The sequence below is a fragment of the Mangifera indica genome, chromosome 1 (assembly GCF_011075055.1).
Source record: "Mangifera indica cultivar Alphonso chromosome 1, CATAS_Mindica_2.1, whole genome shotgun sequence".
Lineage (NCBI taxonomy): Eukaryota > Viridiplantae > Streptophyta > Magnoliopsida > Sapindales > Anacardiaceae > Mangifera > Mangifera indica.
In genome coordinates, this window is record NC_058137.1 from 27,468,801 (window position 1) to 27,487,166 (window position 18,366).

The 18,366-nt window shown below is 33.2% G+C and overlaps 2 protein-coding genes across 2 annotated transcripts; both read right to left on the minus strand.

The window, feature by feature from the left end:
* Positions 1-1,684: 1,684 nt before the first annotated feature.
* Positions 1,685-10,466, minus strand: LOC123194153 (receptor-like protein EIX1). The gene is made up of 7 exons (XM_044607346.1): positions 9,014-10,466; positions 7,626-8,417; positions 5,120-5,705; positions 3,653-3,714; positions 2,664-2,772; positions 1,820-2,528; positions 1,685-1,727 (listed from the first exon to the last, which is right to left on the minus strand). The coding sequence occupies exons 1-7, from the start codon at positions 10,457-10,459 to the stop codon at positions 1,685-1,687; spliced, it is 3,747 nt and encodes a 1,248-aa protein (XP_044463281.1). The 5' UTR covers positions 10,460-10,466.
* A 958-nt stretch (positions 10,467-11,424) lies between these two features.
* On the minus strand, positions 11,425-16,535 carry LOC123194253 (receptor-like protein EIX2). The gene is made up of 3 exons (XM_044607447.1): positions 15,848-16,535; positions 13,716-15,718; positions 11,425-11,511 (listed from the first exon to the last, which is right to left on the minus strand). The coding sequence occupies exons 1-3, from the start codon at positions 16,533-16,535 to the stop codon at positions 11,425-11,427; spliced, it is 2,778 nt and encodes a 925-aa protein (XP_044463382.1).
* Positions 16,536-18,366: the final 1,831 nt, after the last annotated feature.

The window sequence follows — 18,366 nt, forward strand, 5'->3', positions numbered from 1 at the left end:
CAAGGTTTGAAAACTAATAAATTCCCTCTAGGGTTTTGATCTCCTCTTTTTTGACAAACAACAACTTCTCAGACATTGGCGTTCTCCCTCCCAGTCTTTCTACCATGGTCTTCCTATGACGTCATGCATTTTCATTGAACGAAGATTGTCTGACAAAGAGACTCTTTTGTAGAGACGAAGACACATTGCTAGCTTCTTCACTTCGTCAACTTCACGTTGTGCACTGGTGTTTCTTCATTGTCAACCTTAGTCGTCAATGGCAGAGGGAGAAGAAGGGATGAAGGCAGTGTTGGCTGAAGTCTGGTTACCGAAAAAGGAAAGACAAGATTGAAACCCATGGAGAAGGAAATGTAACTTTTCAAAGTTTAATTCTAATGAAAAATTGTTAGTTTTTTAAACCTAACGGGGAAATGGATAACATTTTATTATTTTTAATATATTATTGAGTAAATGATGATTTTACACTTGAAACTTAACTGGTTCTATTAATTTTAACAGCTCATAGGTGGGTATTTCGAATTTTTTAAGTTAATGGGTGAAAATTGGGAAAAACACTAAACTTTGGTAGGGAATAAGTCCTTTGGCCATAAATAAATAACATACCTTTATGAGTAAGAAGGAGACATACTTTGATATTTATTGTAACACTTCATATAATAATGGTTGTAGTACATTAAACAAAGTACATACAAAGCTTCAAAAAGAAAATAACTAAAAAACTTTTTTTACAATAACTAAAATAATCTCTGAGTAAAAGTCCATGAAGCTTGTTTGATTGAAGATTGAGAAGTACCATTTGAGGAAAATTTACTCCCAACCATGTTGGAACATTCCCAACAAAAGCATTTTCACTGAGATCAAGTGTTAGTATTTCGTGCAATTTCTGAGTGACATAGGTGTAGTTCCAAAGAACTTGTTTTTGTGAAGATGTAGATAGATCCAAAGGAGCTTGGAATGCTTCTGCTTAAATTATTTTTATTTAAATTGTTAAGTATGAGAAGTTCATCCAACAATCTGATAAATTTCCATATAAGAGGTTTTTTTTAAGGATGAAAATTTGCATCAAAGACTTTGATGCATTCATCTCATGACATAAGAAATGAAAAATTGATCCTAAAAAAGAATTATTAGATAAATCGAGCATATACAAACTAAAAGGAATAAGAGACAAAAGACCTAATAAATTGTTATAACTCAAGTCTAGAAACTCAAACTTATTTGATTCAGTCAAATTTGGAATCAAACCATAGATTTTATTGAAAGGATATACAAACTAAGAGGAATAAGAGACAAAAGACCTAATAAATTGTTATAACTCAAGTCTAGAAACTCAAACTTATTTAATTCAGTCAAATTTGGAATCAGATCATAGATTTTATTGTGTGAGAGATCCAAATAGACAATATTGAAAGGATATTTAAACAAATATGTTGGAAAACTAACAAAAGTACTTGAGTTGGATATATCTAGAGAAGATAGATGCTTTAATGAACGAATCCATGGTAGAAATTGAGGTCCTAAATGACAAGAACTCAAAGTTAAATTTTGAAGTTTACAAGGAGGAAACCAATGAGGACTGAATTTCAAGGTTGGAGAGTTTCCAGATGCAGCAAATCGTGACAGCCTTGTGAGATTGGCAAAATGGAAATCAGAAACTGTTCCAGTGAACTTGTTGTAGGAAAAATCAAGACTTTGCAAACACCCAAGTTTTCCTAAAGCTGATGGAACTGGACCAGAAATTGAGTTATAACTTAACAAAAGACTTTTTAAGTTTTTAAACAATCCAATTTGATTGGTTAAATGACCAAAAAGTTTGCACCTAGCCATTTCCAAATCCTCAAGCACATCTGAAACACAAGTAGAGAAAATATTCAGGACTGCGGATATTTCTTGATTCAATTCAACCTCAGAGATATAGAAGCTCCTTAAGTTGCAAAGTCTTTTAAATGATAATGGGATTCCACCTTCAAAGCTATTGTAACCGAGAGACAGTCTTTTGATAGAAGTCAAGTTTCCTAGAGGACCTAAACTACCCTGCAAGCTATTGAACAGAAGAGAAAGTTTTTCTAGACGGGTAAGTTTGTACAACCAGTCAGGTAGTGAAGAATTGAAGGAGTTGTAAGCTAAAAAAAGATTTCTAAGGGAAGTCAAATTTTGAAGTGCATCAGGAATTGGACCTTCAAAATAATTTTCACTTAATTGAAGGATGGCAAGAGAAGAAAGATTTGTCATGGGTTGTGAAGGGAAGTGATAGAGTCGACAATCAATTAAATTCAACTCTTCTAAGGAGGAGATTGTGTTTATCACCTGCCACCAATCAGAGGCTTTGCTAAGATCCACAAATGTCAAGCCAAGGAATTTCAACGAAGAAAGACCTGACAACCATTGAAAATTCTCAGCATGCACTAACCCACATTTATATTCGTCGTCATTATCTTCAGTGAACAAAAAGTTAGGCCAACTGAGATCAAGATATTCCAGATTAGAGAGGTTCCCGAGTTGACGGGGAATCCTTCCTGTGAATCCTCCTATGGAAAGATTAAGGTACCACAAATTTCTCATTTGACCAAAAAATTCAGGAATCTGAGCGCCTTGGAAATCATTGCAGCTTAAGTCCAAATACATCAAGTATTTTAAATTAAGTAAAGAGGGATTAATCTTACCTATCAAAATTGACTTGCCCGGAGCTTCACGTTCGGCAACAAGAATTTTGTAAGGTCTGGCTACAAACCAAACATCATTTCTGAGGTGAGCTCCAGGACATGGCCCGTCCTGTTGTCACATAAAACACCAGACCATGTACAACAATCTGCATTGACAGTACTCCAAGAGGCAAGTCGATTTGAAGGATCAATGAGATCTTTCTTGAACCTTAAAAGTGCTTCTCTCTCACTTTCGATACAACCCAGATGGTAAGAGCTTCCATTGCAAAAGCTAAGGTGGATGGTTACTATGGCAAGTAACTCAAGGAAAGGAAAGGCAACAACAGTGCTCATGATTAGTTTCTTTGGCATATTTTTAGAAAAACGAGAGGGAATGTTTATGAAAAATTAAGTTATCAATAAATGCTATTTATAATATGCTCATGAAAGAGATTGCACAAAATTTCCTCACCTTATCTTGCACGTCGGGATCAAAATATAAAATTACAACTTGGACATTTCTATGGTTTAGTTCCCCCAATGGAAGTCAATTAAGGAGAACATTATCATGCTTTTAATTTACTGTGGGTTGGGTTAGATCACTTTTACTTTGATTTAACAGAGAATTCATGATATTCAGAAGTTGTATTGAGTTGATCTAAATGTGGGTTCCATATACCTTTGTTCTTCTGTAATTTTTTTACAATTTACAATATAATTGTCTCAATAACTTCAGTTTTCCACATACAATTTGCAGGATATTTCCTTGATCATATGTGCTGAATTTTCATTTTCCACTAGTAATCTGGCTAGAGAAACATATCTTATTTTGTATTAATGAGAAATCAAATGCACAAAATCAAAGTACTTTTGCCCCCAATTTCGAAAAATAGCAAAAGAGTGGAAAATTCTCAGACTTCTCATTTCGAAAGATGGCAAAGCTCTCTTGGTAAAAGTCCATGAAACTTGTTTGATCGAAGATTGAGAATTGCCATTTGAGGAAAACTTACCCCCAACCATGTTGGAACATTCCCAACAAAAGCATTTTCACCAAGATCAAGTGTCAGTATCCCTGTACAATTTTTTAGTGACATAGATACAGTTCCAAAGAACTTGTTTTTGTGAAGATGTAGATACTGAAGGGAACTTAAAGATCCAAAAGAGTTTGGAATGCTTCCGCTTGAATTATTTTTATTTAAATTCAAAACTGTCAAGTATGAGAAGTTCATTCAATAATCTGTTAAATTTCCATTTAAGAGGTTTTCTTAAGGATGAGAATTTGCATCAAAGACTTTGATGCATTTGTCTCATGACATAAGAAATGCAAAATTGATCCTGAGAAAGAATTCCTAGATAGATCAAGCACATACAAACTAAGAGAAATAAGAGGCAAAGGACTCGATAAATTGTTAGAACTCAGGTTTAGAAACTCAAACTTATTTGATTCTGTCAAATCTAGAATCAAATCATAGATATTATTGTGTGAGAGATCCAAATAGACAATATTGAAAGGATATTTAAACAAATATGTTGAAAAACTATCGAAAATACTAGAGTTTGATACATCTAGATAAGATAGATGTTTTAGTAAACAAATCCATGATGGAAATTGAGGTCTTAAATGACAATAACTCAAAGTTAAATTTTCAAGTTCAAGAGGAGGAACCCAATGAGGACCGAATTTCAAGGTTGGAGAGTTTCCAGATGCACCAAATTACAACAATCTTGTAAGATTGGCAAAATGGATATCAGAAACTGTTCCGGTGAACTTGTTGTAGGACAAATCAAGACTTTGCAAACACCCAAAGTGTTCCTAAAGCTGATGGAACAGGACCAGAAATTGAGTTATAACTTAACAAAAGACTTTTTAAGTTTTTAAACAATCCAACTTGATTGGTTAAAAGACCAAAAAAGTTTGCTCCTAGTCATTTCCAAATGCTCAAGTACATCTGAAACGCAACTAGAGAAAATATTCAGGACTGCGGATATTTCTTGATTCAATTCAACCTCAGAGATATAGAAGCTTCTTAAGTTTCAAAGTCCTTTAAATGATATTGGCATTCCACCTTCAAATCTATTATGACTGAGATACAGTTCTTTGATGGAAGTCAAGTTTCCTAGAGGACCTAAACTACCTTGCAGACTATTGAATGGAAGAGAAAGCTTTTCTAGATGGCTAAGTTTGTACCACCAGTCAGGTAGTGAAGAATTGAAAGAGCTGTAAGTGAAAAAAAGATGTCTAGGGGAAGTCAAATTTTGAAGTGCATCAGGAATTGGACCTTCAAAATAATTTCCACTTAAATGAAGGATGGCAAGAGAGGAAAGATTTGTAATGGGCTGTGAAGGGAAGTGATAGAGTTGACATTCTATCAAATTCAACACTTCTAAGGAAGAGATTGTGTTTATCACCTGCAACCAATCAGAGGCTTTGCTGAGATCCACGTAAGTCAGGTCAAGCTATATCAACGTAGAAAGACCTGACAACCATTGCAAATTCTCAACATGCACTAACCCAAATGATTTCTCAGAATTATCGTTAAAGCTCAAAATGTTAGGCCAACTGAGATCAAGATATTCCAGATTAGAGAGGTACCCAAGTTGACGGGGAATCCTTCCTGTGAATCCTCCTATGGAAAGATTAAGGTACCTTAAATTTCTCATTTGACCAAAAAATTCAGGAATCTGAACTCCTTGGAAGTCATTGCAGCTTAAGTCCAAATACACCAAGTGTTGTAAATTAAGCAAAGAGCGACTAAGCTTACCTTTCAACATTGACTTAACGAGAGCTTCATGTTCAGCAACATGAATTTTGGAAGGTATCTTTCCAAACGGAACATCATATCTGAGGTTGAGCTCCAGGACATGGCCTGTCCTAGTGCCACAGACAACACCAGACCATTTACAACAATCTGCATTGACAGTACTCCAAGGGGCAAGTCGATTTGAAGGATCAATGAGATCTCGCTTGAACCTTAAAAGTGCTTCTCTCTCACTTTCGACACAACTAAGCTGGTTAGAGCTTCCATGGCAGAAGCTAACGTGGATGGTTACTATGGCAAGTAACTAAAGGAAAAGAAAGGCAACAAGAGTACTCGTGATTAGTTTCATTGACATATTATTAGAAGAATTGATAGGAAATGTCTGTGAGAAATTAAGTTATGAATAATTGCTATTTATAATGTGTTCATGAATGAAATTGCACAAAATTTCGTCACCTTTTCTTGCACGTCGAGATCAAAATTTATATAAAATTACAAATTCGGCTTTCTTCGTGTATTTTTTGTTGGACATTTATATGGTTTAGTTCCCACAATGGAAGTCAATTAAAGAGGAGATTTTCCATGCTCTTAATTTACTGTGGGTTGGATTAGATCCCCTTTTCTTGGATTGACTTGATTTTCATGTTGGTTCCATACGACGAAGGAAGTTCCTCAAATCAAACTAATTTTCTTCGATCGAGCAATTCATCGAATCACTCTTATCTATCAAACAATCACTCAAATGAAGCTCATCTTCTTCAATTGCCCAATTCATTCAATCAAGCAATTCCTCAAATCAAACTTATCTATCAAACAATTCTTAAAATGAAGTTTTGTCATTATCTCTAATTAGGATCACTAACCAATTATTTTACTATTATTCAAATGTATAGTTAATTAGGTCTCTAATTTTCAATCTTTCATTATTAAGAGTGACTAGAATCAAAAGCATATACAATTTATATTCCTTGTAATACCTAATGTAATGGAGCGACAATTTATAGCGTCATTTCATCAGCGTGCACGTTGGTGTAAATTCATTCTTGATGTTTGATTGATAATGAACTCATTTCTACTGCAATTCTCGAAAATATTTGCAAAAATCTCCACCACTTATTGAAGTTGAATTATGATAGTTAGGATTGTGAAATTTTCCATAGTAATTAACACGGTTGGAATCAAGAGAAGACTAATATATTATTGGTGTAAATTTAGTTACTTACATGCACTGACGGGGGAGGGGTCAAGAGGTCTACCGGCGTTTCTTGACTTTGATTTTTTTTTTTAATTTATAATGATTTTACTAATTATATATTTTAATTTTACGAAATATCTCACAAGTAACTATGGATAATTATGACAGATAAAAATGTGAATCAAATTGAAAATTTTATTTGAGTATTAAAAATTACATTACAACTGTTGAAAATTTGAAAACTTTGATTGCTAACCGATATTGACTGCTTTTGTAAAACTCAAGAATTACTCTTACAAAGTTATAATTTTTTATCCCAAAAAAAGGTTTTTATATAGAAAAAAAATGTATTTTTAATCTTATAATTGATTCCATAATCTCATCCTTACATATTTTTCATTAGGAAATTATATAATTTTTATATAATAAAATTTCAAAAAAAAAAAAAAAGAAGTTGCAAATGCAACCGAACTCGATTTTTTCTTCAAAATGTTTAATAAACTAAAAATATCAGACTGTTCAGAATTCAGGCTCTTTACAAATAGTCCATGTTCTACGACTATCAGTGAATTTTACACTGATCAGAAAATTATGAAATTTCGAAAAAAAAAAAAAATTACTAGACATATGAATGAACCTCCAGAAAATTTTTAAATAAAAAATAAATTCAATGTCATTTTAAAAATTAACAAATGAGTATATCAATGCTATCCAGAATATTAGTTTCTAATACAAACTAACAATACTACATTTAATATTATTCTAACTTCAATAACTTTAATAAATAAATAAATAACATATCTGTGTGAGTAAGGAGGAAACATACTTTGATATTTATTGTAACACTTCATATAATAATGGTTGTAGTACATTAAACAAAGTACATACATAGCTTCAAAAGGAAAATAAACCACAAATTTTTCTTACAAGAATGCCAAATCTGATCCAGAGACTATCTAAGAAATTATAATACAAAAATCTCCATCTTCTGCTGGCAAGTAATGGACTTATTATGGCCCAGAAACCCACCATAAATCCAAGTGCCATGCTCACATAGAACCAGTCCACTTCATGTTCATTGCCATTATTTCCCTCATTGTAGTGTGATGGTGTGACAATCACACCACAATTCTTGGAAAGGGGAGGTCCACAAAGATTATTACCGGTGAAACAAGAAGCGTCAAACCCTTGTATCTGAGTGCTTAAAGGAATCTTTCCAATTAACTTGTTATTGGAAAAGTTCAAATAACTCAAAAACGTTAGATTTGAAATGCTTTGTGGGATTTCACCGAAAAGTTGATTACCAGACAAATCAATGCACTCCAATGATCTCATAACACCAATATTCTTAGGAATTGTACCTGTAAAATGGTTGTGTGATAGATTCAATGCTTGTAGTGCAACAAGATCTGTCACTTCTACAGGAATCTCTCCAGAGAAATTATTTTTCGAGAGATCCATTATTCTCACCCATTGGAGGATTGTGTTATATTGAACCATTTGACCTTTATTAACAAGTAACGCATCTTCAATATAACCTTGAAAGAATTCTTCGGTTGCACCATATTGTAGATTATAACTTTCTTTAGAAGAGTTTCTGATGGCACTGAAGTTATTAATACATCTTGGCACAATTCCATGAAAATTGTTATCAACAATGTCTAAGATTTGTAGCAAAGCAAGATGGCAAAGCTCTCTTGGTAAAAGTCCATGAAACTTATTTGATCGAAGATTGAGAATTACCATTTGAGGAAAACTGACTTCCAACCATATTGGAACAATCCCAACAAAAGCATTTTCACCAAGATCAAGTGTCAGTATCTTCATACAATTTTTGAGTGACACAGGTATAGTTCCAAAGAAATTGTTTTTGCGAAGATGTAGATACTGAAGGGAACTTAAAGATCCAAAAGAGATTGGAATGCTTCCACTCAAATTATTTTCATTTAAATTCAAAACTATTAAATATGGGAAGTTCATCCAACAATCAGGTAAATTTCCATAGAGGAGGTTTTTCTTAAGGATGAGAATTTGTATCAACGACTTTGATGCATTTATCTCATCACATAAAAAATGAAAAATTGATCCTGAGAATGAATTGTTGGATAAATCAAACATATACAAACTAAGAGGAATGAGAGGCAAAGGACCTGATAAATTGTTAGAACCCAAGTCTAGAACTCAAGCTTATTTGATTCTGTCAAATTTGGAATCTGACCTTAGATATTATTGTGTGAAAGATCTAAATAGACAATATTGAAAGGATATTTGAACAAATATGTTGGAAAACTATCAAAAATACTTGAGTTGGATATATCTAGATAAGATAGATGTTTTAATGAATGAATCCATGATGGAAATTGAGGTCCTAAATGACAAGAACTCAAAGTTAAATTTTGAAGTTTAAAAGGAGGAACCCAATGAGGACTGAATTTCAAGGTTGGAGAGTTTCCAGATGCACCAAATCGCAAGAGTCTTGTGAGATTGGCAAAATGGATAGCGGAAACTGTTCCAGTGAACTTGTTGTAGGAAAAATCCAGACTTTGCAAACACCCAAGTTTTCCTAAAGCTGACGGAACAGGACCAGAAATTGAGTTATAACTTAACAAAAGATTTTTTAAGCTTTTAAACAATCCAATTTGATTGGTTAAATGACCAAAAAGTTTGCACCTACTCATTTCCAAATCCTCAAGCACATCTGAAACACAACTGGAGAAAATATTCAGGACTGCAGATATTTCTTGATTCAATTCAACCTCAGAGATATAGAAGCTCCTTAAGTTGCAAAGTCTTTTAAATGATACTGGGATTCCACCTTCAAATCTATTGTATCCGAGATACAGTTTTTTGATAGAAGTCAAGTTTCCTAAAGGACCTAAACTACCTTGCAAGCTATTGTATGGAAGAAAGAATTTTTCTAGACGGCTAAGTTTGTACAACCAGTCAGGTAGTGAAGAACTGAAAGAATTAAAAGATAAATAGAGATGTCTAAGGGAAGTCAAATTTTGAAGTGCATCAGGAATTGGACCTTCAAAAAAATTTTCACTTAAATGAAGGATGACAAGAGAAGAAAGATTTGTTATGGGTTGTGAAGGGAAGTGATAGAGTTGACAATTAATTAAATTCAACTCTTCTAAGGAGGAGATTGTGTTAATCACCTGCAACCAATCAGACACTTTGCCAAGATCCACATTTGTCAAGTCAAGGTATTTCAACAAAGAAAGACCTGACAACCATTGAAAATTCTCAGCATGCACAAACCCATATGATTGCTCAGAATTATCGTCAATGATCAAAACGTTAGGCCAACTGAGATCAAGATATTCCAGCTTGGAGAGGTTCCCGAGTTGACAGGGAATCCTTCCTGTGAATCCTCCTAGGGAAAGATTAAGGTACCTTAAATTTCTCATTTGACCAAAAAATTCAGGAATCTGAACTCCTTGGAAATCATTGCAGCTTAAGTCCAAATACATCAATTGTTGTAAATTAAGCAAAGAGGGATTAAGCTTACCTTTCAACATTGACTTAGCGAGAGCTTCATGTTCAGCAACAAGAATTTTGAAAGGTATTTTTTCAAGCGGAGCATCGTATCTGAGGTTGAGCTCCAGGACATGGCCTGTCCTGTTGTCACAGACAACACCAGACCATGTACAACAATCTGCATTCACAGTACTCCAAGAGGCAAGTCGATTTGAAGGATCAATGAGATCTTGCTTGAACCTTAAAAGTGCTTGTCTCTCGCTTTCGACACAACCAAGCTGGTTAGAGCTTCCATGGCAGAAGCTAACGCGGATGGTTACTATGGCAAGTAACTCAAGGGAAAGAAAGGCAACAAGAGTACTCGTGATTAGTTTCATTGGCATATTATTAGAAGAATTGATAGGAAATGTTTGTGAGAAATTAAGTTATGAATAATTGCTATTTATAATGTGCTCATGAATGAATTTACACAAAATTTCGCCTCCTGTTCTTGCACGTCGAGATCAAAATTTATATAAAATTACAAATTCGGCTTTCTTCGTGTATCTTGTGTTGGACATTTATATGGTCTAGTTCCCACAATGGAAGTCAATTAAAGAGGAATTTTTCCATGCTTTTAATTTACTGTGGGTTGGATTAGATCCCTTTCTTTTGAATTTAGCAGAGGATTCATGATATTCAAAAGTTGTATTGACTTGATTTTCATGTGGTTCCATATACCTTTGTGGTTCTGTAATTTGTTAAAACTAACCAAATAATAGTCTAATAACTTGAGATTTCTGCATATAATTTGCAGAATATACTGCAGGACAGGACCCAAGTTTCAAATTTTCATTTTCCACCCACTATTCTGGCTAGACAAACATATCTTATTGCTAACAAGAAATCAAATGCACATAATCTAAGTACTTTTGCTTCCAATTTGGAAAAATATCAAAAGAGAAAAAGGAAACTTCTAATTTCTAAAAGGTTCCCCTAACAGCGGAAAACATCCAACTTACCAGAAAACTTTTAAAGACTTGGAATTTTTGCAAGTCGCAAGTCTCTAACTAAAAACGTGAACTCCAAGCCAACTGAATAAACTTTTTTCCTCCCAATAGATTACTGTTTCGAAAAATTATATTATTGGACAAGAAAAAGTGAATAAACAAATGGATTAAGGATTCAATTATGTTATGAAAACCAGAGAATAAGTGACAGATGGAACACAGAATATGTAACACAAGAACATAAGATCATTTGTAAAACCCAAATCGGGAAAAACCATAGACAATTTCTAGAGAAAATTTTCACTATAATGAAGAAGATTACAAGGTAAAGGAGAAACTAATTTTTCTGTATCTATGCTCTAAAACTTAGTTCTCTCTTTTGTGGCACATTCTTTCACTCCTTGCTCGCCGAATAGCTTTCTATGGCTCACACTAATTACTCTTGCCTACTCACAGGTCACATAGAAATCGAATAGTGAACATAATTGTTAGTTTGCCAAAGACACTTACAAAGTAAATTCAATGGGATAATACACAATATAAAGCAGCTTTAATTTTTCCGACTCCAGAATCTCCTTGAAGATTCAATTTATCATTTAAAGAGTGAAGAATCTAAAAGAGATAGCTAAGCCATTTCGAAATTATAGTCGATATGTTAAGATGTTATGGATTTTGATATCCCTATATTCTGCTGTAGTATTTGTGTATAATTCCATATCCAAGATTTTACCTACCGAAAGAATAAAAAATTCCCAACGCTTCAATTAGCTTTAAAGTCATGACATAAAAAATCCTCAAGAGCAATCAATTACCCGTGTGGAAAAAGTCCATGTGAAATTAATAGCATCGTCAATTTCCTAATAGTGCAATTCCACAATGTGGTAAATAATTTGATTCTGCATGACACACATACCTAACAACCCAATTTGGAAAAGTAACAAATAATTTAATTGATAGCTTAGACATTTTAATAATGAGAACAATATGTTATATAAAGTATTGATGTTATTTTTGTCAGTTTTTCTCCAATTTCATTGTAACTACTCAGAGTCACAGGTAGTTGATTCAGTAAATAGTGGAGTCAGTTTTAGTTAAACACACGAAGTAGTCCGTATCTGCCTTCTTTGATGTAATGAATGTATATTAGGAGCATTGCTTCGGTTCCCAAACTACCGATTTCTAAAGTTATCCATACAACATCTTTGTGAGAATTGGATATTTTGGAAAAGTTAAGCATTCAGAATAATTTTGTTGTCGTTTAACACTTAAGCACTAGCGAGAGGTTAGTACTTTATGTTCCACTTTAATCTAATTTTGATTCCATTTGTGTGTAAGTCGGATTATGTGCATAGACTAAACACTCAATATGTCTAATATATCCTACCGGGAGGATGTTGATCTCTACCTTTGTTTTGTGTTAAAATTTGTTGAAATTCTGGTTGGAACCATTTTATTTTAGGGAGAGAGTTATTTTAGGCTTCTTTAGCGTAACATTAATTATATAGCATGGGATCACATATAGTGATGTAAAATCAATTATAATTAATTATTATAAATATAATAAATTATATCTCACATGATTTTTATTATATTTATAGGATTAAAATAACAAATTTATTTTCTTAATGTATTCACATGAATTATGAAATCAAATATAATTTGATAATTTCATCCTAAAATATATTACATATACAACATGTCTTACATTGGTAAAATATGATATATGTGACAATTCTGTTGCCATTTTCATAACTAAGAATAATAAGTTGAAGTAAACACATTAATATTCAGTACTTAACTATAATAGAATGTGTTAAGATATATTATCAAAAGGTTTTAAGGATCACATAATCCAACCTAACAAATTAAAAAGGGAAATATTCATAAAACCGTCAATGGGTGATAAACCTTATGTAGTCTACATCCAAGCAAGAGACAGGATATGCAAAATGAGACTATGTCTAATAGGCCAAAGGCAATCATTGCTCAATATAATCCCTGTGATAACCTCAGGGTGAAACTTAGCAGAAAGTAAAAATTTTATAAAACAATTTTATTTTACAAAATATTTTAAGAATAAGTATTCTTTTTAAGCAAAAAAGTTTTGTAAAAGAGCAATGTTATGTATACACTTTTTTTAATTGCACAACTGAGTGCACAAATAATATGTTAATACGTGATTGAGTATATAAATAATATGTTAATATGTGATTGAATATTATAACACCGAAACTCATAATCCATAGATGACTTAAGTGAACTTATTTGTACTGCTTCTGGTTAGTGTTAATTTTCGGGAAAAGGGTATCGGAATAGCTTTCCACCAGGTAATGTTTCATAAACCTTTCAGAATGAAGCCATAATGGAGACAATTCACTGTTAGTTGTCACGAGAGAAAATAAAATTAATTTATAAGATAGAATGAAAACATTTCACCCAATAAATAAATAAAAACATCCCTATATCAGGCAGAAGCGAACAAACTCTGATATTTATTGTAGTACTTCAGAAAGCTTCAAACAGAAAATAACCGAAAAAATTTTCTTACAATAATTTCAAGTTTGATCCAATGAATATCTAAAAAGTTATAATACATAAACCTCCATCTTCTGCTAACAAGTAATGGACTTATTATGGCCCAGAAACCCACCATAAATCCAAGTGCCAAGCTCACATAGAACCAGTCAACTTCATGTTCATTGCCACCATTTTCCTTTTTGTAATTTGATGTTGTGACAATCGCACCACAATTCTTGGGAAGAGGAGGTCCACAAAGATCATTACCAGCGAAACAAGAAGCGTCAAACCCTTGTATCTGAGTGCTTAAAGGAATCTTTCCAATTAATTTGTTATTGGAAAAGTTCAAATAACTCAAAAACGTTAGATTTGAAATGCTTTGTGGAATTTCACCGGAAAGTTGATTACCAGACAAATCAATGCACTCCAATGACTTCATAACACCAATATTTTTAGGAATTGTACCTATAAAATGATTGTGTGATAGATTCAATGCTTGCAGTGCAACAAGATCTGTCACTTCCATAGGAATCTCTCCAGAGAAATTATTTTTCGAGAGATCCATTATTCTCACCCATTGGAGGATTGTGTTATATTGAACCATTTGACCTTTATTCACAAGTAACGCATCTTCAATATAACCTTGAAAGAATTCAAGTGTTTCACCATATCGTAGATCTGAGCTTTCTTCCCAAAGGTTTGTGATGGCACTGAAGTTATTGATACATCTTGGCATAGTTCCGTGAAAATTGTTATCAGCAATGTCTAAGATTTGTAGAAAAGCAAGATGGCAAAGTTCTCTTGGTAAAAGTCCATGAAACTTGTTTGATCGAAGATTGAGAATTACCATTTGAGGAAAACTTACTCCCAGCCATGCTGGAACATTCCCAACAAAAGCATTTTCACCAAGATCAAGTGTCAATATCTTCGTAGAATTTCTGAGTGATATTGGTATAGTTCCAAAGAAGTTGTTTTTGCGAAGATGTAGATATTGAAGGGAATTTAAAGAACCAAAAGAGATTGGAATGCTTCCGATCAAATTATTTTCATTTAAATTCAAAACTGTTAAGTATGGGAAGTTCTTCCAACAATCTGGTAAATTTCCATGTAAGATGTTTTTCTTAAGGATGAGAATTTGCATCAAAAACTTTGATGCATTCATCTCATGACAGAAGAAATGAAAAATTGATCCTGAGAAAGAATTGTTGGATAGATCGAGCATATACAAAGTTAAAGGGATAAGAGGCAAAGGACCTGATAAATTATTAAAACTCAAGTCTAGAAACTCAAGTTTATCTAATTCTATAAAATTTTGAATCTGACCGTAGATACTATTGTATGAGAGATCCAAATAGACAATATTGAAAGGATATTTAAACAAATATGTTGGAAAACTATCAAAAATACTTGAGTTAGATATATCTAGATAAGATAGATGCTTTAATGAACGAATCCATGATGGAAATTGAGGTCCTAAATCACAAGAACTCAAAGTTAAATTTTGAAGTTTAAAAGGAGGAACCCAATGAGGACTGAATTTCAAGGTTGGAGAGTTTCCAGATGCACCAAATCGCAACAGTCTTGTGAGATTGGCAAAATAGATATCAGACACTGTTCCGGTGAACTTGTTGTAGGAAAGATCAAGACTTTGCAAACACCCAAGTCTTCCTAAAGCTGATGGAACAGGACCAGAAATTGAGTTATAGCTTACCAAAAGATTGTTCAAGTTTTTAAACAGTCCAATTTGATTGGTTAATTGACCAAAAAGTTTGCACCTGTTCATTTCCAAATGCTCAAGCACATCCGAAACACAACTAGAGAAAACATTCAGGACTGCAGATATTTCTTGATTCAAGTCAACCTGTGAGATATAGAAGCTCCTTAAGTTGCAAAGTCTTTTAAATGATACTGGGATTCCACCTTCAAATCTATTGTTACTGAGATGCAGTTCTTTGATAGAAGTCAAGTTTCCTAAAGGACCTAAACTACCTTGCAAGCTATTGAAGGGAAGATAAAATTTTTCTAGACGGCTAAGTTTGTACAACCAGTCAGGTAGTGAAGTATTGAAAGAGTTATAACTGATATAAAGATGTCTAAGGGAAGTCAAATTTTGAAGGGAATCGGGAATTGGACCTTCAAAATAATTTTTACTTAAATGAAGAATGGCAAGAGAAGAAAGATTTGTTATCGGTTGTGAAGGGAAGTGATAGAGTTCACAATATATCAAATTCAACTGTTCTAAGGAGGAGATTGTGTTTATGACCTGCAACCAATCAGAGGCTTTGCTGAGATCCACGTAAGTCAAGTCAAGGTATTTCAACAAAGAAAGACCTGACAACCATTGCAAATTCTCAACATGCACTAACCCATATTTATCTTCCTCGTCATCATCTTCAATGATCAAAGTGTTAGCCCAACTGAGATCAAGATATTCAAGATTAGAGAGATTCCCGAGTTGATGGGGAATCCTTCCTGTGAATCCTCCAGTGGAAAGATTAAGGTATCTTAAATTTCTCATTTCACCAAAAAATTCAGGAATCTGAACTCCTTCGAAATCATTGCTGCTTAAGTCCAAATACATCAAGTATTTTAAATTAAGTAAAGAGGGATTAATCTTACCTCTCAAAATTGACTTTCCCGGAGCTTCACGTTCGGCAACAAGAATTTTGGAAGGTATGGCTTCAAACCAAACATCATTTCTGAGGTTGAGCTCCAGGACATGGCCTGTCCTGTTGTCACATACAACACCAGACCATGTACAACAATCTGCATTGACAGTACTCCATGAGGCAAGCCGATTTGAAGGATCAATGAGATCTTTCTTGAACCTTAAAAGTGCTTCTCTCTCACTCTCGATACAACCCAGATGGTAAGAGCTTCCATAGCAAAAGCTAAGGTGGATGGTTACTATGGCAAGTAACTCAAGGAAAGGAAAGGCAACAACAGTGCTCATGATTAGTTTCTTTGGCATATTTTTAGAAAAACGAGAGGGAATGTTTATGAGAAATTAAGTTATCAATAAATGCTATTTATAATATGCTCATGAAAGAGATTGCACAAAATTTCCTCACCTTATCTTGCACGTCGGGATCAAAATATAAAATTACAACTTGGACATTTCTATGGTTTAGTTCCCGCAATGGAAGTCAATTAAGGAGAACATTATCAATGCATTTAATTTACTGTGGGTTGGGTAAGATCACTTTTTCTTTGATTTAACAGAGAATTCATGATATTCAGAAGTTGTATTGAGTTTATCTTAATGTGGGTTCCATATACGTTGTTCTTCTGTAATTTTTTTACAATTTACAATATAATTGTGTCAATAACTTCAGTTTTCTACATATAATTTGCAGCATATTTCCCCAATCATATATGCTGAATTTGCATTTTCCACCAGTAATCTGGCTAGAGAAACATATCTTATTTTGTATTAATGAGAAATCAAATGCACAAAATCAAAGTACTTTTGCCTGCAATTTGGAAAAAATAGCAAAAGAGTGGAAAATTCTCAGACTTCTCATTTCTATAAATTATTGAACTTACCAGAAAACTTTATGGACTTTTAATTTTTGCAAGTCTCAAACCGACAAAGTGGACTCCAAGTCAATTGAATAAAATTTCTTTTATTCTCCTACTAATATATTACTGTTTCACAAAATTACGTTAGCGGACAAGAAAAAGTGAATAAACAAACGGATTAAGGGTTCAATTCTGTTATGAAAACAGGAGAAAATTTTCACTATAATGAAAAAAATTACAAAGTGAAAGAGAGGTTAAATTTTCTGTGTGCTCTCAAACTTAGCTCAGTCTTTTGTGGCAGGATCTTTTCACTCCTTGCTCTCTCTGACTAGTTTTTTATGGTTGCACTAATTTTTGCCTACTCGCAGGTCACATAGAAATCGAATTGTGAACATGATTGTTAGTTAGTTTGCCAAACAGGGAAGAATCTAGAAGGGATAGCTTAGCGATTTCGAAATTATAATGGATATGTTAAGATGTTCTACATCTTAATATCCCTATATTCTGTTGTAGAATTTGTGTATAATTCCATATCCTAGATTTCACCTACGAAAGAACAAAAAATTCCCAATGCTTCAATTAGCTTTAAAGTCATGACATAAAAAATTTGGAAAAAGTCCATGTGAAATTAATAGCACCTTCACATACCTAAGAGCGCAATTTTTCTCCCTTTCATTGTGACTGCTCACATGAAGTTAATTCAGTAAATAGTGGAGTCAGCTTTAGTTAAGCATATGAAGTAGTCTGTATTCACATTCTTTGATATGACGAATGTATATGAGAAGCATTGCATAGGTTCCCAAACTACCAATTTCTGAAGTTATTCATACACCATCTCTGTGAGAATCGGATATTTTGGAAGAGTTGCGCATTCTTTGTTCTTCTATTTCTTTGTTTTAGCCTATGTGTATAATTCCATAAGATTCCCAACACTTCATAGAATAGCTTTAAAGTCATGACATAAGAAAATCCTCATGAGCAATCAATATGTCTCAAGTCAAGAGAAGAAATTACGCAAATAAGGTTCCCACTAGAGACTAGACCCAGAGTCAGTTATATGTAAAAAAAGTGGTGTTATATACATAATTTTTATACAAAAATAATAATTTATTATCATATAATTGAATAGTTGAAAATTAAAGATAAACTAATATCCAATCATATGATGACACATCATTAGTTATACACAAAAATTGTGCACATAATTTTATTCATTTAAAAATTGTTTCAAGTCAAGAGCAATCAATGTCTCAAGTCAAGAG